The sequence below is a fragment of the Eriocheir sinensis genome, chromosome 6 (genome assembly GCF_024679095.1).
Source record: "Eriocheir sinensis breed Jianghai 21 chromosome 6, ASM2467909v1, whole genome shotgun sequence".
In the NCBI taxonomy this organism is placed as follows: Eukaryota; Metazoa; Arthropoda; class Malacostraca; order Decapoda; family Varunidae; genus Eriocheir; species Eriocheir sinensis.
Window position 1 is genome coordinate 21790942 of NC_066514.1, and position 24162 is coordinate 21815103.

At 43.1% G+C, this 24162-nt stretch overlaps 1 protein-coding gene across 2 annotated transcripts in view; it reads left to right on the forward strand.

Annotated features, from left to right (window-relative positions):
- The window catches only part of LOC126990159 (tubulin-specific chaperone D-like), a 51457-nt gene that overhangs the window by 24128 nt on the left and 3167 nt on the right, over positions 1 to 24162 (forward strand). For both annotated transcript variants that reach the window (XM_050848717.1, XM_050848712.1), the window contains exons 9-19: positions 325 to 436; positions 2968 to 3085; positions 5406 to 5560; positions 6941 to 7031; positions 10223 to 10409; positions 10972 to 11130; positions 12352 to 12564; positions 12788 to 12958; positions 17629 to 17762; positions 19870 to 20021; positions 22140 to 22335. In XM_050848717.1, coding sequence (XP_050704674.1) covers positions 325 to 436; positions 2968 to 3085; positions 5406 to 5560; positions 6941 to 7031; positions 10223 to 10409; positions 10972 to 11130; positions 12352 to 12564; positions 12788 to 12958; positions 17629 to 17762; positions 19870 to 20021; positions 22140 to 22335 — 1688 coding nt within the window. The remainder of the gene's footprint in view (positions 1 to 324; positions 437 to 2967; positions 3086 to 5405; positions 5561 to 6940; positions 7032 to 10222; positions 10410 to 10971; positions 11131 to 12351; positions 12565 to 12787; positions 12959 to 17628; positions 17763 to 19869; positions 20022 to 22139; positions 22336 to 24162) is intronic.

Sequence of the window (24162 nt, forward strand, 5' to 3'; positions counted from 1 at the left end):
ACACGGTAAAGCCACACATTTGGCCCGTCGTTGCTACCGGGTAAAATATAAAACCACTTTGTGATATATGATGTAGAAGATCAGAAGTAATTTTCTGGATCTGTATGATAATGCACAGGGCATCTATCAGGTGCATAACACATATTTAATCAAATATCTTAATAACATAACACAAATATATGCAATATCCGATCCAATAATTCTGTTTTCCTAAAATACACTCCTGATGATTTGAAAAGTATGCTGTTTAAATTTAATTGTATGCAACTGAAAGTGTGTGGCCTGTTTTAGAAGATTCTTAATCACTGTGTTCTGCTTGGCCAGCTCGGCGAGGACTTCTACTGCCGGAACGACTGCCAGCAGTTACGCCTGTGCTGGGGAAGGCTCTGGTGTATGATGAGTTGAAGGGGAAGTGCTTCATGGGGGCCAACATCAGGTGCGTGTGTGTACTTGTCTAGTTGTAGCATATAGGATTTGAGCCAGACTGATGTTGTGTCTCCATATCTGCATTTATCTATCTTTGCTTAACCCGTGGGCTTCGGCTGTGGGAAAGCTGAGAAGTGGCCGAGAAACTTCAACAGTACACTGCATTTTTGAGACTAAGAAAAGAGCATGAAATGTATATCAGAGTACTCCTCTCATAACCATAAAGCCATTAAAAATATTTGCGTTTACTCAAACTACATTATTTTTGGGTGGTGTTTGTTACAAAATAAACAGTCTCGTGACGCGTGGCATCTAGCCGAGAGTCGCTTGTTGTCTACTTCAGAGAATTTGACAAGTGATTACTGTATGGCTAGCTTACTTCATATCTCATCTCTTACTAAATCAGCTTCCTCGAGGCTCGAGGCTGCCCTCTCCCAGCTTCTCCAGTTTTCTCCCCTGCTGCAGTTCCATATACCATATAGGTTGTCATCTGTGGAGTATGGAGCATGCATCTCATGTGTGGGGGCTCACTCACCACACAGCTCTTTCAGGTGGGGTCAGAGGCCAAGGCTCATCATCTCTCCCTCCTCATCCTCCCTCCTGATCTTCTCTCTACTCTTTAAATTCTGTGTAATCTTCTATCTATTTCTATCTTCTATCGATATTCTTCTCTGAACTCTAACTGCAACTGCCCCCCCCCCTCCCCCCCTCCCACCTGCATTTCACTTCTGCTCATCTACTCATCCTGTCCAAACCCCTTATGCAAGAAAGAGCTAACCAGCACCTCTTCATCCCTCACGCTGGTAAACCTGGAACAATCTTCCTTCATCTTTCTCTCCTCCTCCTCCATTCACCTCTTTTCAACTTCAGGGAGAGGGGACCTCTCCTCTCCTCCTCCCTGACTCCTTATCTTCTTTCTTTGGATCTTTTTTTTTAGGAGCGAGTAGCGGCTTTTTTTTTTTTTTTTTTTTTTTTTTTTTGCCTTGAGTTCCCTTCCTTGTAAAAAAAAAAAAAAAAAAAAGCTAATTCAATCTGCCATAACCTTACAGCACCACCTATGACAAATAAGCCCACCTCAAGATCACTCACCCACCATAATGACCCAGGGCATGCATGGTGGGTTGCTCTATGCTACCACCGCCTACAATTAGCCTGAATTAGGGGTATTGAGCAGAGCCCCAAACTGGGTCCGCCGTTTCAGTGGACCGACTCGCGGGAGCCCAAAAATGGGTCCACCAACGCTGCTGGGTTAAAATTCATAGATGTTCTTAGATCTAAACATCTCTGCATCCAAACTTCTCCAAGTGTCAATTACAGTCATCCCTCAAATAGTACAGTTTCCAGTAGTTTGGTTTTGGCTTTATACGGATTGTCTGGAAGATCTTTTTAGGATTTTTAAATTTCCTGCTCGTTGGGAAATTTAAAAATCCTAAAAAATCTTCCATGAAAATCCACATAAAGCCGAAACCGAACTCTTGGAAACCTTACTATTTGAGGGATGACTGTATTTTGTTGGAGAGGCAAACCTTCTTTACGTTATTTCTGCATCTTGTTTTCTTCAATTTATGTTCATGTTCCCTTGTCTTTCCAACTTTCTTTCCAGCAAATCTTCCCAGTCTACATGCTTCAGGTCCTTTTTGAGAGAGCCTGGGTTCGATTCCCGGGCGGAGTGGAAAAATTTGGGTGGCTTTCCCAATACCCTATGCCCCTGTCCACCCAGCAGTGAATGGGTACCAGGTATTAATCGGGGGTTGTGTCCCGTCTCCTGGGATCTGTTCCCTTCTATAATTCCTTCCCTTCCTGTCTCTCTCCGGCATATGACCACAGATGTTGCGCTGACTAAACGAAACTTTCTACTTTTTTCTTTTTGAGTTTGAAAACCATAATTAAATCTTTTGTGGGAATATGTCAGCATTTTGAATTAATATTAGCTACCAACTTATAGTCAAAGGAAGTGAGCTTACCTTGGATGCTCCTGTACTCCTCTCTCAAGCTAAGGCAAATAGAATTGGCCAACTCTAGTCTTTTACTTAGCTGTGGATTCTGGAGGTCCGGGAGAATGATGTAGAGGTATCGGTAGAATCCAGTTGGTAGTAGAACGGCTGAGTTTGGTCCACAAGATTCCAAAGACGTTAGGGGGCTTCGTGGTGCAGTGGTTAGCACACTTGGCTCACAGCCGAGAGAGCCCGGGTTCGATTCCCGGGTGGAGTTGAAAAATTTTGGGGGGCTTTTCTGGTACCCTACGCTCCTGTCCACCCAGCAGTGAATGGGTACCAGGTATTAATCGGGGGTTGTGTCCCGTCTCGTGGGGTCTGCTCCCTTCTCCTATAATTCCTTCCCCTTCTGTCTCTCTCCGGCATATGACTGCAGATGTTGCGCCGACTAAACCAAACTTTCCAACTTTTCCTCTAGTGATGATATCAACCTTGTTTTTGAGGTATTTTTAACTACTAATTCATTTTATCTCATTGAAACTAAAAAGGATTTTTTAAAATTTAATATCATATATATTTAGATGGAGTTTTATTCCCTTCCCCTCAGAGATGCTGCTTGCTACCTGTGCTGGGCCTTTGCAAGAGCCTACCACCCTGAACAGATGGCCCCATATGTCAAACAGCTGGCCAGGGGACTCCTAATAGTTTCTCTCTTTGACAGGGAGGTGAGTATTGACACCTAAAACACATTAGTAAATATTTTTTGTTATATAAGGTACTTCTGCACGTGAGGAAAATGTGAAGTCTCTAAATGCCTCCAACATTTTTTCTTTTGTAACAATAAGAAGCAACATCCAACATAACCAGTGAGACTCATAAACATTGCTAAGCCTCTCTTAGTAAGCTTTGCAAGTGGTAAGGAAGTATAGTGAATGAAGTACAGGTAACTCTCGATTTACGCGAGTATTGTGTCCTTGAAGAGGTCGCGTAAATCAAAAACAATGTAAATCAAACAAGAGGTTGGTTTGTACCCTTATTCCCTACTGTATCACTCTGACTCCTCTCCCTCTTGTGGTTCCTCCTCTGGCTGCCCTTTCCCTCGTGGTAGCACAGCAGCGAGGGTGTTGTTGTTGTTGAGTAGCGTGGCAGCGTGGGTGCTGTATTGTTGTTCAAGTGGCGCGCAGGAAGAACTGAGCTCAGCTGTGTGGCCGCGGCGCCGTGTGAGTCCAGTTGCGTGAGACATCTGGTGGCCACTCCATAAAATATCGCGTATAAGTGAAAAAAACGTGTAAATTAAACATTTATTTGGATTTTGGACCCCTCTTTATTTAATAAATGCGTAAACCAAACTCGCATAAATCAAGAGTTACCTGTATAATGAACAGAGAAGCGTGTCAATTCTTTTGATACCAAGTGCAGTCACAGGATCATGGAGTGTTGCTCTAATGACTCTGTGTTGAATCAGTGACTATTTGTTGTAAGTTAATTGAGGCCTGTTACTAGCTTAGAGCCGGTGTGGTGTCATCTGAAATCCACGTATCCTAAGACATCCCATCCAATCTGCGCATGCGCGGGCTTTGTTTACAAACAAAGGGTTGATGAATTTCGACACACTACCGTGTCTTTTGTCAACTGCCTATTGGGTCCTTCACTGAGATCTACTCGCCATCTGGTGGCCCTGGTGGAACTACCAAAATAAATATGCATGTGGCGTGTGATGGATGTGGTGCGAAAATGGGGGATACCTGGGAAGAATGAAAATGGAGAGTGCCTGGTGGGTGTCTGTGCTGAGAGGGGAATGTTCCTAGTGAACACCTTCTTTCAGCACAAGAATATCCACCGATACACATGGAGGAGGGGAGATGATGATGAGCAAAAAGGATTGATTGATTATGTGGCAGTAGATGAAAGGCTTAGAAAAGAAATTTGTGACACGAAGGTAGTAAGAGGAACGTTCAATGGATCTGACCATCTTGCAGTGCTGGCAAAGTTAAAGATGAAAGAAAAGTGGCTGTTTGAAAAGAAAGGTGAAGTAAAAAAGGAAACACTGAAGATAGAAAAGTTACAGGAAAAAGAAATAAAAGATGAGTATAACATGAAATGGCAGAGGCCTTAAGTGAAAAATGTGAAAGTGTAAAAGATAATACAAATATTGAAAAAGCTTTTGGAACATTTAAAGAAATAATGGTAACTACAACAAAAAAAGTGTTAGGGATGAAAGTGGTGAGAGATGGAAAAAGAAAAGGAAATTCAAGGTGGACAGAAGAGATAAGGAGGATAGCAAAAGAGAAGAGGGAACTTTTTAACAAAACTCAAGAAAGAAATGTGTCTGAACAAGTAAAAAGGGAAAGGAAAAAGAAATATAGAGAATGCAAAATGTAATCAAAACGAGCAATAAAAGAAAGTAAGAAGTGTTGTAAATGTCTGGGAATGGGCCTTGACCCCCGGACTGGAATGATTCCCAATTTCCGGGCTTTTTTGGTTTCCGGGCAACTGCTGTCCCCCATTTGTCTGGGATATTAAGGATTGAATGTAGTTGGCTCTTCATTTAGTTTGTTAAATCAAGGGTCGAATGTACACACAGACACAAAAAGCAAAATCTATAAATAAATTAACCCTTTCCATCCGTGACGCAGACGTCGGTGTCACAGTATTTTTTATTTATTTATTTATTTATTTATTTATTTATTTATTTATTTTTTTTTTTTACGTTGTTGCCTATTGCGCCGGTAGGCATCTTCCCGGTGGGGCCTGATGGTCGGCCAAGATGGAAAGGCTCAAGAGGAAATGGAAGTGGATTAATCCTCTTCTAAACCTCTCAATCCTCCTCTAAATTCCTCTTCATCCTCTTCCATTTCCTCTTAAGAGATTTAGAAGAGGATTAAGAGGAAATGGAAGAGGATTAACAGGTTTAGAAGAGGACTAACCCTTTCCATACGATGATGCCGTCGGAGTGAAGGGGTCAATTGAAGAATATGGATGTTGTATGTTTGATTACTCTTTCCTACTTTTATACATAGTCACATGTGTGTCATCTTCCTATAGATTCCCTGTAGGCGGGCAGGATCGGCTGCCTTCCAGGAGCACGTCGGTCGTCAGGGGGCCTTCCCACATGGCATTGAGATTCTCACAACTGTTGACTACTTTGCTGTTGGGAATCGCTCCAATGCCTTCCTCAAATTGAGTGTAGAAGTGGCAAAGTGAGTATACCCAGCTGAGTAACCCTCCAGGACAGCATTTCTTAACCTGGGGTCCTTTATTGATTTTAAGGATTTTTAGACTGGCCTTCAGTCAAGTACTATGCAATATGTTCATACAGCAATGCTTCCCATCTGGTATTACTTTATTAACCCGGTAGCAGCGGGGATCATGTTTCTCAATGGTCCCTCTAAGCGAGAAAAATGAGAAAAAATCACCCCTCACACAAACCATTTCATAATATATATCAAAGCATTTGTGATCAGTTTATGTATCATCTTTATAGGGGTGTTTATATCATGGCACAAATTTGTCCCGTCACTGTTACACGTTAAAGTCACAAATTTGGCCTGTCGCTGCTACACGGTAAAGTCACAAATTTGGCCCGTCGCTGCTACCAGGTTAAGAATAAATTTCTGTATTAACCCGGTAGCAGCGATGGGCCAAATTTGTGGCTTTACCGTGTAGCAGCGACGGGCCAAATTTGTGCCATGATATAAACCCCCCAAAATAGATGATGCATAAACTGATCACAAATGCTTTGATATATATTATGAAATAGTTTGTGTGAGTGATGATTTTTTCTCATTTTTCTCGCTTAGAGGGACCATTAAGAAACATGATCCCCTCTGCTACCGGGTTAACATCTTTTCAATTTGACATAGCCTGACCTAAGGGGTGCTTGGCTTCCCGTATCTATGCATGCATGTTATGGTAAAAAACTGCTCTAGAGTATGTTCATATGTTTTGGAACATAGATGATTATCATGCCTCATAATGTAAAACTAAAGAGTGAATTTTTTTAAAGACAAATAGGGTCATATTGCAAGACATTTCCCTGCCCAAGAAGTCATAAAAGTCATAAAAAGAAGGGAAGGAAGGAGGAAGGAGGACACGGGAGAGAAGGGAGGTAAACATGAAAGACTGGAAGAAGAGGAGGAGGAAAGGAGGAAAGAAAAGTTATAAAAAGTCATAAAAAGAAGGGAAGGAAGGAGGAAGGAGGACACGGGAGAGAAGGGAGGTAAACATGAAAGACTGGAAGAAGAGGAGGAGGAGGAACAGAAGGAGGAAGAAAAGCAATAGAGGAAGGGAAGGAAGGAGGGAGAGAGGCCTTCGAAGGGGTCATATTGCAAGACATTTCCCCGCCCAAGAACACATATTTGACAAGGCTTTGGTAGGAGTTGTGGTAATTTCCAGGAATAGTTTTATGACCCTGGTGGTAGTTTGACCCTTCCTCTGTACCGTGAACCTCAAGAAACACTCATTAGAACCCGACTGACCCCCTCTTTGACCTTTAGAAATAGCTGATGTGAGAAACGAAAGTGTCTTATGATACCAACCATAATGTTTTAGAGTTAATTTTGAAAGGTCAATTTTTTCAGGTACCCCGAGTATACACAAGCACTGATAGACCACCTTGTGCAACTGAAGGTCATCCACTGGGACTCAGCTATCAGGGAGCTGACAGCCAAGGTACCAAACACTGCTTGATTTTCACTTTTCTTTTTACAGGGAAGGTGTCAGCTCAAAGGTAACAAAGGGGCTTCGTGGTGTAGTGGTTAGCACACTCAGCTCACAACCGAGAGAGCCTGGGTTCGATTCTCGGGCGGGGTGGAAAAATTTGGGTGGCTTTTCCGATACCCTATGCCCCTGTCCACCCAGCAGTGAATGGGTACCAGGTATTAATCGGGGGTTGTGTCCCGCCTCCTGGGATCTGTTCCCTTCTCCTATAATTCCTTCCCCTTCTGTCTCTCTCCGGCATATGACCACAGATGTTGCGCCGACTAAACGAAACTTTCCAAACTTTCAAAGGTAACAGTTAAAAATGAAAGAAAACAAAAAGCTTGCATGGCACTCCTCCTGCAATGAGTGTATATTAGAGTTTCAATATATAGAGGTGTCATGATACTCGCCTCTGAAATGTGTTTAAGTAATAGGCAGGAGGCAATACAGATAGAGGAATGCTGTTCTAGAGTTTACCAGAGAAAGGGATGAAAGAATGAAGATGATAGTTAACCTGGTAGTAGCGATGGGCCAAATTTGTGGCTTTACCGTGTAGTAGCGACGGGCCAAATTTGTGGCTTTACTGTGTAGTAGCAATGGGCCAAATTTGTGGCTTTACCGTGTAGCAGCGACGGGCCAAATTTGTGGCTTTACCGTGTAGCAGCGACGGGCCAAATTTGTGGCTTTACCGTGTAGCAGCGACGGGCCAAATTTGTGGCTTTACCGTGTAGCAGCGACGGGCCAAATTTGTGGCTTTACCGTGTAGCAACGATAGGCCAAATTTGTGCCATGATATAAACCCCCCAAAATAGATTATGCATAAACTGATCACAAATGCTTTGATATGTATTATGAAGTGGTTTGTGTGAGGGATGATTTTTTCTCATTTTTCTCGCTTAGAGGGACCATTAAGAAACAGGATCCCCGCTGCTACCGGGTTAAGTCATAGGCAGGAGGCAATACAGATAGAGGAATGCTGTTCTAGAGGTTACCAGAGAAAGGGATGAAAGAATGAAGATGATAGTTAACTCTTGTATAAGGGATTTGACTTGTATAATTATGTGTGAAAGTAGAAAATTGTGGTGCAGGAGGGTGGAGGCAAGCAGATAACAAGTTTAGAACAGCAATCATAAAGAAAACAACATTAGAAAATAGAAAAAAATGGCTTACAGTGCCGTGAGATTCAGACTGTCAGTAAGATGAAGGGAATTGATGAGATGAAATGCCTTTGATTCTACTCTGTTCAAAAGGGCCGTGTGGAACCCCCCCACACATGAGATGCCCCCTGTATACGGAAAGCATCTGTGAGAGGGAAAGAAAATTGTGATGATACAGAATGACTAACCTCAAGGACGCTGGTTTATCAAGAAATGGGACAAAAGTTTCAGTTGAGATTTTGAGCTCCCCTATGCAGTGTTTAATACATACTTATACATACCTCTTATAGGAAGTGATTAATATGTACATATACATCTGCAGTCGGGGGCTTCATGGTGCAGTGGTTAGCACACTCGGCTCACAACCGAGAGAGTATCATGACACCTCTATATATTGAAACTCTGATTCCCGGGCGGAGTGGAGAAATTTGGGCGGCTTTTCCGATACCCTACGCCCCAGTCCACCCAGCAGTGAATGGGTACCAGGTATTAATGGGGGTTGTGTCCCGTCTCCTGGGATCTGTTTCCTTCTCCTATAATTCCTTCCCCTTCTGTCTCTCTCCGGCATATGACCACAGATGTTGCGCCGACTAAACCAAACTTTCCAACTTTCTACATCTGCAGTCTTAAACAATTATAAAGCATTCAGTTCTGTTTTTTATCTACAATTCAATACTCCAGGGATATTGACCCGTGCTGGTTGGGTGGGTTTCATACTTGCAGTCCACACCGTCTGGGCAATATTTCTCAAGCTGATTGGTTTTCCTCTTCCAAGGGAGAAAGGAAGGATGGAAGTGGAGTTCCTATTTACACACACACACACACACACACACAGAAATATAGAGGTTTGGAACAGATTAAGTGAGGATGTAGTATCGGCGAGAAGTGTGCAAAGCTTTAAGGAAAAGTTGGATAAATGCAGATACAGACGGGACCACACGAGCGTAAAGCCCAGGCCCTGTAAAACTACAACTAGGTAAATACACAATAGAATGCCCTTAGAGTGGAAGAGAGCTAACATTGTACCATTTTATAAAGTGGAGATAAAACTGAACCACTAGATTATAGACCAGTCTCTTTGACTAGTGCAAGATTTGTGAAAGTATAATAAAAAACACTGGGTTGAACATTTAGAAAAGGAAAACATGATAAATGAAGGACAGTTTGGATTTAGAAAAGGGAAATCGTGTGTCACTAACTTAGTGTTTCTACTCAAGAGCAATAGACGTGGTGCTAGAGAGAGAAGGATGGGCTGATTGTGTATATCTCGATTTGAAAAAAGCTTTTGACAAGGTTCTCAGGCAAGTGACAGGACTGGGTGTCTACCTTGAGCATGGAGGTTTATTATATATTTTCTGACTCTTAACCCGGTAGCAGTGACGGGCCAAATTATTGGCTTTACTGTGTAGCAGCGACGGGCCAAATTTGTGGCTTTACTGTGTAGCAGCGACGGGCCAAATTTGTGGCTTTACTGTGTAGCAGCGACGGGCCAAATTTGTGGCTTTACTAATAACAAATTTGTGGCTTTACTGTGTAGCAGCGACGGGCCAAATTTGTGGCTTTACTGTGTAGCACCGACGGGCCAAATTTGTGGCTTTACTATGTAGCAGTGATGGGCCAAATTTGTGGCTTTACTATGTAGCAGCGATGGGCCAAATTTGTGGCTTTACTGTGTAGCAGCTAAGGGCCAAATTTGTGGCTTTACTGATATAAACCGACCAAAATTTGTGCCATGATATAAACCCCCAAAAATAGATGATACATAATCTGATCACAAATGCTTTGATATATATTATGAAATGGTTTGTGTGAGGGGTGATTTTTTCTCATTTTTCTCGCTTGGAGGGACCATTAAGAAACACGATCCCCGCTGCTACCGGGTTAAGGGTATTGTATGTATGTATGTTTGGCCTTACACAATCTAACTTATAAATAATTGTGAATAGGATCAATATTTACTTGTTTGGCTTGATCTAAGTAGCTCATGTGTATGTGTGTGTGCAGGCCCTCCATAACCTCACCCCACTGGCTTCTGAGTACATGGCCAAGACAGTGCTGCCCACGCTCCTGGAGCTGACCATGAGCCTCAAGCTTGTAGCCCGACACGGCTCCATCCTGGCCGTGGCATACATCATACACGCCTTGTCCCTGGTGACCGCCAAGGAAGGTACCTGCCTCCATGAACTTATAGGTGAGCCCCACATTCCAGATTATAGACAGCTGTAGCATTTACTTTTTTTTCACCTATTGCAGCAGAAGGCTTTGTTGATGATGTTGACCAGTTTTCTAGATAGGGCCTGCTGGTAAGCCCCACCTCATTTTTTTTTTTTTTTTTTTTCGTGTACACCTGTGGCGTCGGTAAGCTCTCTTGAGGGGCCTGGATGGTGTTCGGCACAGGCAAGTGTTTATAGTGGTGCCATCTTCTCTTGGCTCATGCTGCCCCCCGGAACTCCTTCTTGATTCACTTGGACGGTTTCCTCTAGAGTCTGGGTTGATAGGTGGTCTTCTGGACAGCATGTGGGTAGTTTTAAGCCACTCGGCAGTGACTGAAAAATCCCAGCTTGGTGGCACCAGGTGGGGATTGAACTCGAGTCGTCCAGAACGCGGCGCCGTCATGCTATCCATTCAGCCACCGCCTCCTTAGAATAAGAGACCAGAATGACTGCCATTATTGTAAAAAAGCATAGAAGCAAATATATATTCTACAGATTCATTCTAGTACACTGTAGTCACATCAATGTATTTCCTTGTAGGCCAAAACGTCTTAAATGACATCGTGAAAATCGTTCCCACCCTGGAGGAGAGGAAGCTGCTCCGAGGCCTGGATGGGGAGTACATGAAGCAAGCTGCTGCTGTCCTGATTGAGAAGTGTTCCTTAGCTTCCCTTCCTCTGCAGGACCATAAAATCCTGGGTAAGGGCCTGGCTCCTTCTTTTGATGAGTTTTGCTTTATGATTTAGAGGCAGTGAGCATATCGTCACCCTCATAAAATAATCGCCTAATTCATTTTTCAGTGATTTCCAGGTTTTTGTGTACATCAATTTTTCATCATGTGACGCCCATTTTTGTATGCAGTTGTCCGTCAAATAGTACGGTTTCCAATAGTTCGGTTTTGGTTTTATGTGGATTTTCTAAGAAGATTTTTTAGGATTTTTAAATTTCCCCATGAGCAGGAAATTCAAAAATCCTAAAAGATCTTCCATGACAATCCGTATAAAACCGAAACCAAACTATTGGAAACCGTACTATTTGAGGGATGACTGTAGTTGCCTTCGCCATTCAGGGTTTAAGTGGTCTGGAATTGACCTTTTCATTTCTGCCTAAATCTTAAATCAAATAAGATAATGACTTCTTTTCTGATTTCCTGTAAAGTAGAAAATAATGACTTAGGCGGTTTGTTTACGAAGGTGACGATATGTAGTTCTGTAAAATTAACCTCAAACTAAATTGACCCTGTCTTCTTGGCTTCATTTGTTATTTATATAAACAGCATCATTATGTGCCTTTATTAGAACTTTTGTTTGGTCTTCGAATGTATGTCGTTGTGAAAAATAATAGAATAAATAACCTGTCCGGGATGTCTACAGGTAACTTGCCCAAGGTTTGTGCAGGTGGTATTTTGTTTCAACATTGGAAGTACATATCATGTTATAGTAGCCTCATAGATTCTTAACCCGGTAGCAGCGACGGGCCAAATTTGTGGCTTTACCGTGTAGCTGCGATGGGCCAAATTTGTGACTTTACCGTGTAGCAGCGATGGGCCAAATTTGTGGCTTTACCATGTAGCAGTGACGGGCCAAATTTGTGGCTTTACCATGTAACAGCGACGGGCCAAATTTGTGGCTTTACCGTGTAGCAGCGACGGGCCAAATTTGTGACTTTACCGTGTAGCAGCGACGGGCCAAATTTGTGGCTTTACCGTGTAGCAGTGACGGGCCAAATTTGTGCCATGATATAAACCCCCCAAAATAGATGATACATAATCTGATCACAAATGCTTTGATATATATTATGAAATGGTTTGTGTGAGGGGTGATTCTTTTCTCATTTTTCTCGCTTGGAGGGACCATTAAGAAACACGATCCCCGCTGCTACCGGGTTAAACCTTATGTAGAAATCCAAAATCTTCCACAGAGGTATGGCATCAGCTGCTGGAGGGCTGTGTGGTGTGCACTGAGGAGAACATCCGCCTCACTGCTCTACAGGCACTGGCACCTCTCTGGGCCAACTACTTCAGGCCCACCTCACAGGATGGTCTTATTTGGCGGGACAGGCTGGTGGAGCGCTACACGAAGGCTCTCAACACTGAAAAGGAGATACAAAGTCAAGGCTTTTCAGCTGCTTTAGGTAGGTACTGTAGATGCAGTGTAATGCTCTCAGTTATCCTTGTATTGGGTGGTCAGGGGATTATTACTTTCCTGTAATAGCATAGTACAATTCAATCAGTTGCTGTCTTTTTACTTATGTGATATTTTTCGTTCCTGATCTGTAAGGTTTGATCGTGACAGTGATGATGTTTTGGTTCTTGTTTATCCTTTCTTTCACAGTAATAACCTTAACACACTTGCAGGCTGTCTAACACTTCCCCTGGTGCAAGGAAAGTTTGATGTGGTGTTGCTGTCACTGATGAAAGTCACGGAAATCACTCCAGACACCAATGCTTGGGCCCAGACTCGTCGGCAGGCCATTGCCTCCATCATCAGGCTTGTTGAAACTGTGGGCATCAAGAGGGATGGAAAAGGTTTGCATTTTCTCCATGCTGATAAATTTTTTACATATGAGTTATGTATTATATGTGGTGTCAAAACAGTTGCACCATGAAAAGTTAGCACACTTGGCTCACAACCGAGAGAGCCCGGGTTCGATTCCCGGGCGGAGTGGGAAAATTTGGGTGGCTTTTCCGATACCCTACACCCCTGTCCACCCAGCAGTGAATGGGTACCAGGTATTAATCGGGGGTTGTGTCCCGTCTCCTGGGATCTGTTCCCTTTTCCTATAATTCCTTCCCCTTCTGTCTCTCTCCGGCATATGACCACAGATGTTGCGCCGACTAAACAAAACTTTCCTTTCCTACTTTGCACCATGAAAAGCATCCTGGTTTTAGGAAAGCAATTTGAATACAATATTAGAGAGTGGACCCGAATAATTGTGAGGATGATGTACCTGAACCCTCATGCAAGTACTATGAATCCATGAGAGTAAACCAACACTCCAAAACCATTATATTTATTATTTGAGTTATGCTCTATCCATACAAATCCTTTATAGATTGCAGATGCACAAAGACAGCATTCTACAAGTCTTCCTGGGTATAGACTTTCAGTTTTCAACGGGGAGGCTTTACCCTTTGTTGACCAACTTTTTATAGTACTACAACACCATGTATGTAAAGCACCTATTTTAACCCGGTAGCTGCGGAGATCATGTTTCTTAACCCCTTCACTACAGACAAGTTATCCTTTGGAAAACATATAGACCGGATAACTGGGGAAACATACAATCTTCTTAGAAACACACACACATGCAGCATTAGTGTGGTCACCTAGATTGAAGAAAGAAATTAGAAAGTTGGAAAGAATACAAAGAGCAGCGACTAAATTACCGGAAACTGAGAGAACATACTTATGAAGGAAGACTGGAGAAATTGGGACTAACAACACTGGAGAGCAGAAGAGAGAGAGGGGACCTAATAGCATTGTACAGGATACAAGAGGGATTGGAGAAATTGGACAGGGAAGACCTAGTGGAACGTGACAGAAGTGTGACAAGAGGCAATGGTAAGAAATTGAAGAAGAGTGACTGTAGGAGAGACATCAAGAAATACAGTTTTCCATACAGAAGCATAACAACATGGAACGGACTTGACAAGGAGACTGTGTGTGCAAAAACGATTCAAGAATTTAAAGCCAAACTGGATAATAAGTGTTGTGGAGACGGAACAGCACAAGCCTAGTACGGCTCTTTTGCTGTACAGGTAACTCTCGATTTATGTGAGTTTGGTTTACGCGTTTTTGAAATAACACGGGGACCAAAATCCAAATAAATGTTTAATTTACACGTTTTTTCACTTATATGCGATATTTTATGGAGTGGCCACCAGATGTCTCACGCAACTGGACTCACACGGCGTCGTGGCCACACAGCTGAGCTCAGTTCTTCCCGCGCGCCACTTGAACAACAATACAGTACCCACGCTGCCACGCTACTCAACAATAGGGGCGGGCAGGTACCGGTACCAGTACCGGTACTAACAGTACCAGTTATACGGTACGGTACCGGTACCAGTACCAATATTAGACAGCCGCTCATGGTGTCCCTCATTTCTTCCTCACACGAGTGAGGCTGAGACTGAGTGCCTGAGTGGATATCTCGGTGATATGGATATTCTCTCTCTCTCTCTCTCTCTCCACTGAATGAAGTGAATATTTATTTTTCTATAGAAACCTACCTCTTGTTTGATTTACATTGTTTTTGATTTACGCGACCTCTTCAAGGACACAATACTCGTGTAAATCGAGAGTTACCTGTATTTCACAACTAGGTAAATACATACACACACACACACACACACACACACACACACACACACACACAAACATTGCAGGGAGTAGGTATAAGGAAGGAAGGAAGGAAGAAAGAATGAGAACAGAGACAGTAGGATGAATGTGAGGTGGAGGCAGGAAGGGGGAGACTGGAGCTACCGTGTCCTTGAGCCGAGGGGGTGGTACGTGAGACAATGCACTATATAGCCAGCCACCCGACAACTTGAGGGAAGAGGAACTCCACACACACACACCTGTATCATTTCTTTCTCATTATTTTTGTTATTTTCAGTTGGAATTGATTGTTACTGTCAAGTATAAATGCGTGCAAGACACTCTTATGTTATTACACAATAATAACATAAGACATCCAGGATGAAATAACTCATGTGCTGGCTAAAGCGAGCCAGGATGCTGTATATGCATCCTCTGATATGGTTGGACGCAGTATACATGTCCTTGTGTTGAAGGGGTTACGGGCCCCTCTAAGCAAGAAAAATGAGAAAAAATCATCACTCATGCAATCCATTTCATATATATCAGTGCATTTGTGATCAGTTTATGCTTCATCTATTTTGGGGGGTTTATATCATGGGAAAAATTTGGCCCGTTGCTGGTACACGGTAAAGCCACAAATTTGGCTGACTTATTTATAATGCCATGTTGTAGGGTTCATCAGGGCTAACAAATGTTATTATACAATGTCATGTCTACAATGCATGGGTAAGCCAGGAAAACAACTTGAAGAGAACAGCAACACCACCAACAACAGGAAGATGGACAATATAACTTCCCGCAAAGAAGCATAGAGGTTTGGAACAGACTAAGTGAGGATGTAGTATCGGCAATGAGTGTGCACAAATTTAAGGAAAAACTGGACAAATACAGATATGGAGACGGGACCACACGAGCCTAAGCCCAGGCCCTGTAAAACTACAACTAGATAAATACACACACAGACACACTGATTTAAGTCTGATTTCATTTGATAATATGCAGGGCGCCATGGTTTGTACATGACACACTTCACACTATGCAATGGGAAAAATTCCTGACTCTGTAAAATTTATGTTACATAAGCTCGCTAGAAAGGTGGTGGCTGAGTGGTAGCGTGCTGGGCCCACATTCACCGCATGATGGACGACGCGAGCTCGAATCCCCCACGCTACCACCTCGGATTTTTCAGTCACCGCCGAGTGGCTTAAAACTACCCACATGCTGTCCTGAAGACCACCCATCAACTTGGACTCTAGAGGAAACCGTCCAGGTGAATCAAAAAGGAGTTCCGGGGGGCAGCATGAACCAAGAGAAGATGGCGCCACTATAAACACTTGCCTGCGCCATGACAGGCTGGGGCCGACTACCATCCTGGCCCCTCAAGAGAGCCTAATGGCGCTATAGGATACATTTGTTAAATACAAGACTATGGTTGCCAAATATGCCGTAGTGTTTACATGGGGGTGGTAAATCACCAAGTGGGAGAATATGGTCACCAATTGAGAATCGGTAGCTATTGAACTGAGTTGCCAATACACTAGGTATTCGTTATATGCGAGGGTTACGTTCTGCAAAAAGTTCGCATAATGTGAATTTGCATATATTGAACCTATCATCCCATTAATCATAGGGGGTTATGTTCCACGACCCGTTTTCGAACCCTCTAACTATTTATTGTGGCACCGTTTCACAATAATAAAGCACTAAAGCAACAATAAAGCTGATAATTAGCTACCTGAGGATTAACTTTAGGATCAGAGGAAGGAAAAGGTTAATTATAGGCGAGGAAAGTGCGGGAAACATTAGCACCCACCGCCCTCTAGTGCGAGTCGGCCACCATACCTCACCAACCCGTCTCACCAGCGCTGCTACTCGCATTATAGCAAATTTTTCTCGCATAAAATGAATACTTGGCTCATTTAGGTTAGTCGCATATGAGCGAATTCGCATATTTCGAACTCACATATATCGAATACCTGGTGTACTGTCCAAATCCTGCATGCAAGAGTTAATCAGCATCACCACAGTCGCCCTGGAAAGCAGTTTGACTTTTTTTTCATATATACCAACAAGAACTCTTTTATCCTTTCTGCTGGTAAACTTTGGTACAGCCTTCCTTTGTCTGTATTTCCTCCTGCCTGCGACCTGACCTCTTTCAAGAGAAGAGTATTGGGACACCTCTTTTCCTGAAACTGACCTCTATTTTGGCCTCTTATTCTCTTCCACTTTACTGAAGCAGTGCCTGGCAGACTTTTGTTGCTTTTTTATCTCATTGGCCTTAACCTGGTAGCAGCGACGGGCCAAATTTGTGGCTTTTCCGTGTAGCAACGACGGGGCAAATTTGTGGCTTTACCGTGTAGCAGCGATGGGCCAAATTTGTGGCTGTACTGTGTAGCAGCGACGGGCCAAATTTGTGGCTTTACCTTGTAGCAGTGACGGGCCAAATTTGTGGCTTTACCTTGTAGCAGCGACGGGCCAAATTTGTGGCTTTACCGTGTAGCAGCGATGGGCCAAATTTGTGGCTTTACCGTGTAGCAGCGACGGGACAAATTTGTGGCCTTGTCATGTAGCAGCGACGGGCCAAATTTGTGCCATGATTTTAACCCCCAAAATAGATGATACATAATCTGATCACAAATGCTTTGATATATATTATGAAATGGTTTGTGTGAGGGGTGATTTTTTCTCATTTTTCTTGCTTAGAGGGAACATTAAGAAACACGATCCCCGCTGATACCGGGTTAAGCTGTCTCCCTTCCTGTAAAAAAAGTGTGTGCAGATGTACAGACAATGAATGTACTATACAAGGGTAATTATTTGCCTCAATGATGTACTTTGGTAATAGATTCATTTTATGTTGTTTCTTGTGTAGAATGTGAACAAGTCTGTGAGGCCAACCTTGGGTCCATCTACCAAACATTGCTGAGGAGCCTGGATGACTACACCATGGACCGGCGAGGGGACATTGGGGCCTGGGTGAGGGAGGCTGCCATCACCGCCCTGCAGGTGTGTGTGTGTCTAGGACTTATGAGACTTTAATGTGACATTTTCTTTTATGTATTATTGATTTTCAAGGATTAAGTGTGTCTGCACGTGTCAAAATTACTGGAGAAACAAGTGAACATTTTGAGATAAAAGTGGGCTTAAGACAAGGGTGCGTCATGTCACCATGGTTATTCAATATTTATATGGATGGTGTCATTAGAGAAATTAAGGGCAAAGTTGGAGAAGTTGGAGTAAGACTGTTCGATGAGGGAAGGAAGTGGGTACTGAATTCGATATTGTTTGCTGATGACACGGTGCTCATTGCAGAAAATGAAAGTGACACAAAATTTGGTCAGTGTTTTTGATAGTGTCTGTAACAGGAGAAAGCTGAAAGTAAATGTCAACAAAAGTAAAGTGATGGTTTGTGAGGACGACCTCCAGTGAAATGGAGGGATAGGGTGCAAGAGTACGTTAGGGAGAGGGGGGAAAGATCTTTGAGAAACTTTGAGCAGGCAAGGAGGGAGTGTCTGGATAGAGAAAGTTGGAAGCTCTTCTGCCGTGGCCATCCCCTGGTGGGAGCTCCTAGGAGCAGGCGTCGATGAAATGATGATGAAGTGCTGTATTTCCCGCCATATAAGATGCACTGGATTATATGATGCACCTATAATTTGGCAAGATATATTTAGAAAAAAAATCTCTGTTTGAGCTGCCAGTGGCATCTCAAACACAGAGAGAAGAGCAGGAAGTATCATCTCTGTTTATCAGTGATCATAAGTCATTGAACAATCATTTTTTTTTTTTTTTTTTTTTTTTTTTTTTATCTTCGCCTGTGGTGCTGGTAGGCTTGTTTATGGAAGGGCCTGATGGTATGGCCCAGCCCGTTGTGGTGCAGGCCAATGTTTATAGTGGCGCCATCTTGCATTGGCTCATGCTGCCCTGCCGGAGCTCATCTTCAATCCTAGAATCTAGAGTCTGGGTTGATAGGTGGTCTTCTGGACAGCATGTGGGTAGTTTTAAGCCACTCGGTGGCAGCTGAAAAATCCCAGCTTGGTGGCACCGGGCGGGGATTGAACTCGCGTCGTCCTGAACGCGGCGCCGTCACGCTATCCACTCAGCCACCGCCTCATGCCTTATGTTGCTTTTTGCCCTTCCTTGTGTTCAAAGTGTTCGACTGTTGGTTTGAGAGTTGCAGTGCTCTTACCCTGAGCAGATGTAACTTTAATATGGTAAACAAAAAGGTTGGTTGGTTGATTCACTCACTGTGCAGTTCTGGTTGCGTGCAGTCAGCCTTGTTTCATGGTAAGTGCACAAAGCGTTTTCAGCTAATGCCACTTTCTTGATATAAATTATGGCTATAGCTTCACCAAACAAGGCAGGGTTGTCAGGGGCTGGTGTTGTGTTCCTGGTTGCCCTCTATTCCTGGCTGTCCTCCCTCTGTTTACAAACAAAAAGGCAGATCACTATGATCACAGAACTGTATGCAGCTTGTTGTGTGTACTATCACCTCTAGCTGCCTCACTTGTGGGTGAAACTAAAAACAAGAACACTGATGAATTTTGACACACCGCAGGAAGAGGAAGTGTTAGTATCCAGGTAGCCAGGGGACGGTGATTAGGGAGGAGAAATCAAATTAGAGGAGAGTAGAGAGTGGAGTTCCTCAAGGCTCAGTTCTGGCACTAATAATGTTCATAATATATATAAATGATATGCCGAGGGGTATAAAAAGTTATATGAGCCTTTTTGCAGATGATGCAAAGTTAACCCTTTCATTGCTAATCGCTCGCAGTGAGACTGTCCCCCCAGGCGCTCTCGGGCAGCCCAGCGGGGGGAGGGGGGGGTCTCTTTTAACTGCTGTATCTCAAAAACTATTCATCGCAGCGACAAAACAAAAACACCATTGTAAAGACGAGGCCAAGATCTATAAGATTCGGTTATGTAAACCTCTCCTGCAAGTGTACAGGCACGTTCAGGGGGTGTTGCTGTGAGTGCGACTGGCGCTCGCAGCGAACTTTTAGCACCACTATGCTAGTGCTCACTCTTTTAACCTCTGCATCTCAAAAACTATTCATCACAGCTAAAAATCAACGTACGCTGGATTATCAGACTTTAACTGAACCTTGATTTGCAGACTCTCACCAAGATGGTAGTGGCTGAGGACCCAAGCCTGTTGTCTGAGGAAGTAGTTGGAGAGATGATGGCCCGAGTGTGTCAGCAAGCTGTGGAAAGGATCGACAGGACACGGAAAGTGGCGGGGACGGCCTTTGCATCACTACTCCACAGGCACGTTTGATAGCAGTCTGCTTCTGATCACATAGCTACTATATTTAATTTGTATCATAGTTAGAGTTTTCTAAGGAGTAGATTGATATGGTTGTGTCTTTTAACCCGGTAGCAGCGACGGGCCAAATTTGTGGCTTTAATTAATTTTTCTTATACAACAATTCCAGCAGCTGAAAGGCAATACCAAATGTTAAGAAAAAAAAAAACACTGCTCGTTTTTCCACCATAGAAGGGAAGAAAAAAAGAAAAAAAAGTAAGCAGTGGTGGCCTGAAAAAAGGTGTCCATAGGTCCGTAGCCAGACCTGCTGACCACTGCACCACGGAAGCGCATATTAACCCTATACGGCGCGGCGAGGCAGCAGTGCATGGCTAACCCAAGTGTTAACACCATGAGTTTGGACAAGGGGCGAGGGAAGAGGCGCCTCATGAGGTCTAGTTGACTCAGCAGGGTTAGCTTTACCTTAATTGCCGTACATTTAGGCAGCCCTGGCAGCGTGCCCCGTTGTCTGACTGAGGCAGACAAATGAGGCGAGTGGAGGGGCTCTGCCAATCCCGCGCCGAAGCTACTAAACCTGTATTGTACGCGTCCGCGGTACCAAAGGCTATACTGTATACCAAGTATTATATATTTGTATTCAAAGTAATATGAATCTTATTGTTTAAAGTGATGAAAATTAAATCACGGGAAATTCCAAATTACGTAGTATCATGACACTGGATAATTACACTTTTCTAATATTTTTTCAGCAATTTAAAAAACCCAATTTCTGTTGAACAAAATTATTTGCAACTAGTGACATGCGACGTACAAAACTCCTTCAAGTATCGGTAGTATCTGCAGAAAATCATCCGATATCGATACCGATACCGATACTCTTAAAATGTGCCGATACCACCGATACATCGGTACATCCCTATTTTAGAATACTGATCCGATTGTAAAACTTGTGTTCATTTTACCAGTGAGATCTGAATTCTCATGATCTGATGTGATCTGATCATGATCTGCCTGATCTGCTTCTGGGGGTGGGTTGTAGCCAACAACAACCACAGTCCAGCTGCAACACGGCTGACCCTTGGCTTAATTTGTGTTGGTGCTTGTAACTATGCTCCTCTAGTCCTGGCAGTGCAGCAAAGATGGCTGCCTCTGTATTTGTATGTAGCTGTAAACATGAAGATCAACACAAAGGACTGCACACTGCATTGTCAAGTGTTCGACATTCTTCTTCCTCTTCACTTACTAACACTACCTTTTAACCTATTTTTGCAGTTTTCAGCACATACCAATGTTTCTATAGTAACCATCCACCAATACCTACCATTTGAGGTCCTCTGACACCAGCAAGGCACCTTGATTATAAATATGATATGATAAATATTATAAATCTGTATCAAAACAGCTGCCACCAAAGGGATAGGATCTGCCAATCTGCCTCATGGCTTTCTGTTTTCACATAGCAAATCTTGGTCAGGTTCAGATCCTGACCACTCTGGTGCTCTAGAGTTGATCAGGGTTCTAAAATGAAAAGGTCTTTGGGGTCCACGCTTTATATAATTAACCATTGAAAAATACGCGTGTAATCATTGTGTTGGAGTGGTGATGGCTTCTGAGCGTCCTACAAGTGTGAGTGTATCCGATCCCTAAACAGGCATGGAAAAGCTTGAGCATGAGGGAGGTGAGGGCCTAGTGGTGCTTTCTCTACCGGTACTGTAATCGCGACCTTTTTTTAATAGTGCCACACCACAAGGATAGCTCGCCACAGCCCATTAGCAGTTTACGGGTTAATTGATAATGATGAAATCCAGGATGTACAGGTTTGATGGAGTTAACTATTTTTATATATCTTGCTGCGATTGGAACGAATTTGGCTTTCACTGGTAGCCTGGTAACATATAGTCCCATGTCTTTCTCTGCCTCTGTGGTATTGGTGTGCTGGATATCCCCTCCCAAGATGCATGACTTTACATTTTTCATCATTGAATTGTAGCAGCCACTTTTTGTTCCATTTCTGTTGCTCGGTGAGGTCTTCAAATAGGAAATTCTCAGTCAAGGGGTTAACCATTTTTATATTAACTTGCATTGATATTTTCTAGCTTAAAAGTTACATTTCATTACAGCACCCCAAAGCTGCCCCACATCCCCAACCTGCAAGAAGTGGAATCAATCTTTCCTAAAGAAATGTGTGAAGGCATGAACTGGGCCTCAGAAAAGTCCACCTTCAACCTCTTCATGCAGCTGGTGGACTTTCCTTCCTACAGGTCAAGAGTGCTGTTGGGCGTTACATATGCTGCTGGAGGAATCTCTGCAAATTTGGTCAGTCCAAGGAATTAGTTGCCTTGAAAATTAGTAATAAATGATAATGAATAAGGAATTTTTTTTTCTGCATTAACCCGGTAGCAGCGGGGATCATGTTTCTTAATGGTCCCTCCAAGCGAGAAAAATGAGAAAAAAATCACCCCTCACACAAACCATTCCATAATATATATCAAAGCATTTGTGATCAGATTATGTATCATCTATTTTGGGGGGTTTATATCATGGCACAAATTTGGCCCGTCGCTGCTACCGGGTTAACATCTCTACTACCCTACTTATCTTTCCTCCCTAAATGTGAGCCTTTATATATGGACATCGATCCCACTGTCAGAAATAGCACAACTTTTTCTCCTTCAATTTCTTCATTCTTTAGTTGCTCAAAGCATATCTCATAAGGCTTCACTTTCCTTTGACCCAGTAGCAGCGGGGATCATGTTTCTTAATGGTCCCTCCAAGCGAGAAAAATGAGAAAAAAATCACCCCTCACACAAGCCATTCCATAATATATATCAAAGCATTTGTGATCAGATTATGTATCATCTATTTTGGGGGTTTATATCATGGCACAAATTTGGCCCGTCGCTGCTACCGGGTTAAACAAAATAAATCTCTGGAAATCACAAAGTAGGGTATTATGAGGATTAGTATAGAAGAAAAGAACCAAACACACTGGTATTGGAAGCATGAGAGTTTTGATATTTTATTTATAACCCGGTGTGGTGTCATCTGTCATCCGGTTTCCTAAGACATCCCATCCTTAATTTCGCATCGCGGAACCCAATCTTTACTATCACAGAGTAACTAAGTGAAGCATCTGAGTGTAAACAAGTACCAAGGAGGTCCTAAAAAGTGATGCAAAGCAGAACAGGTCACAAGAAGAAAAAGAAGAGTGATTGTTGATCTCCTAGTTATATATACACAAACGTCATCATTTGCTTTCATAATAATATAAATAAACTTGGGTGGACAGATCCTGACAAGCAGTCGACAAAAGACATGGTACTGTGTCGAAATTCATGTATGTATTCAGGATGGGATGTCTCATGATCTTGGGATGCCTCATGACACCACACCGGTAGCAACGATGGGCCAAATTTGTGGCTTTACCGTGTGGCAGCGACGGGCCAAATTTGTGGCTTTACCGTGTGGCAGCGACGGGCCAAATTTGTGCCATGATATAAACCCCCCAAAATAGATGATGCATAATCTGGTCACAAATGCTTTGATATATGTTATGAAATGGTTTGTGTGAGGGGTGATTTTTTCTCATTTTTCTCGCTTGGAGGGACCATTAAGAAACATGATCCCTGCTGCTACTGGGTTAAAGGAAAGTGAAGCCTTATGAGATATGCTTTGAGCAACTAAAGAATGAAGAAATTGAATGAGAAAAAGTTGTGGTATTTTTGACAGTGGGATTGATGTCCATATATAAAGGCTCACACTTGGGGAGGAAAGATAAGTAGGGTAGTAGAGATGTTAACCTGGTAGCAGCGACGGGCCAAATTTGTGCCATGATATAAACCCCCCAAAATAGATGATGCATAAACTGATCACAAATGCTCTGATATATATCATGAAATGGTTTGTGTGAGGGGTGATTTTTTCTCATTTTTCTCGCCAAATTTGTGGCTTTACTGTGTAGCAGCGATGGGCCAAATTTGTGGCTTTATTGTGTAGCAGCGACGGGCCAAATTTGTGGCTTTATCGTGTAGCAGCGATGCGCCAAATTTGTGGCTTTACCGTGTAGCAGCGACGGGCCAAATTTGTGGCGATGTTTTTTAATGACAGACCAAATTTGTGGCTTTACCGTGTAGCAGCGACGGG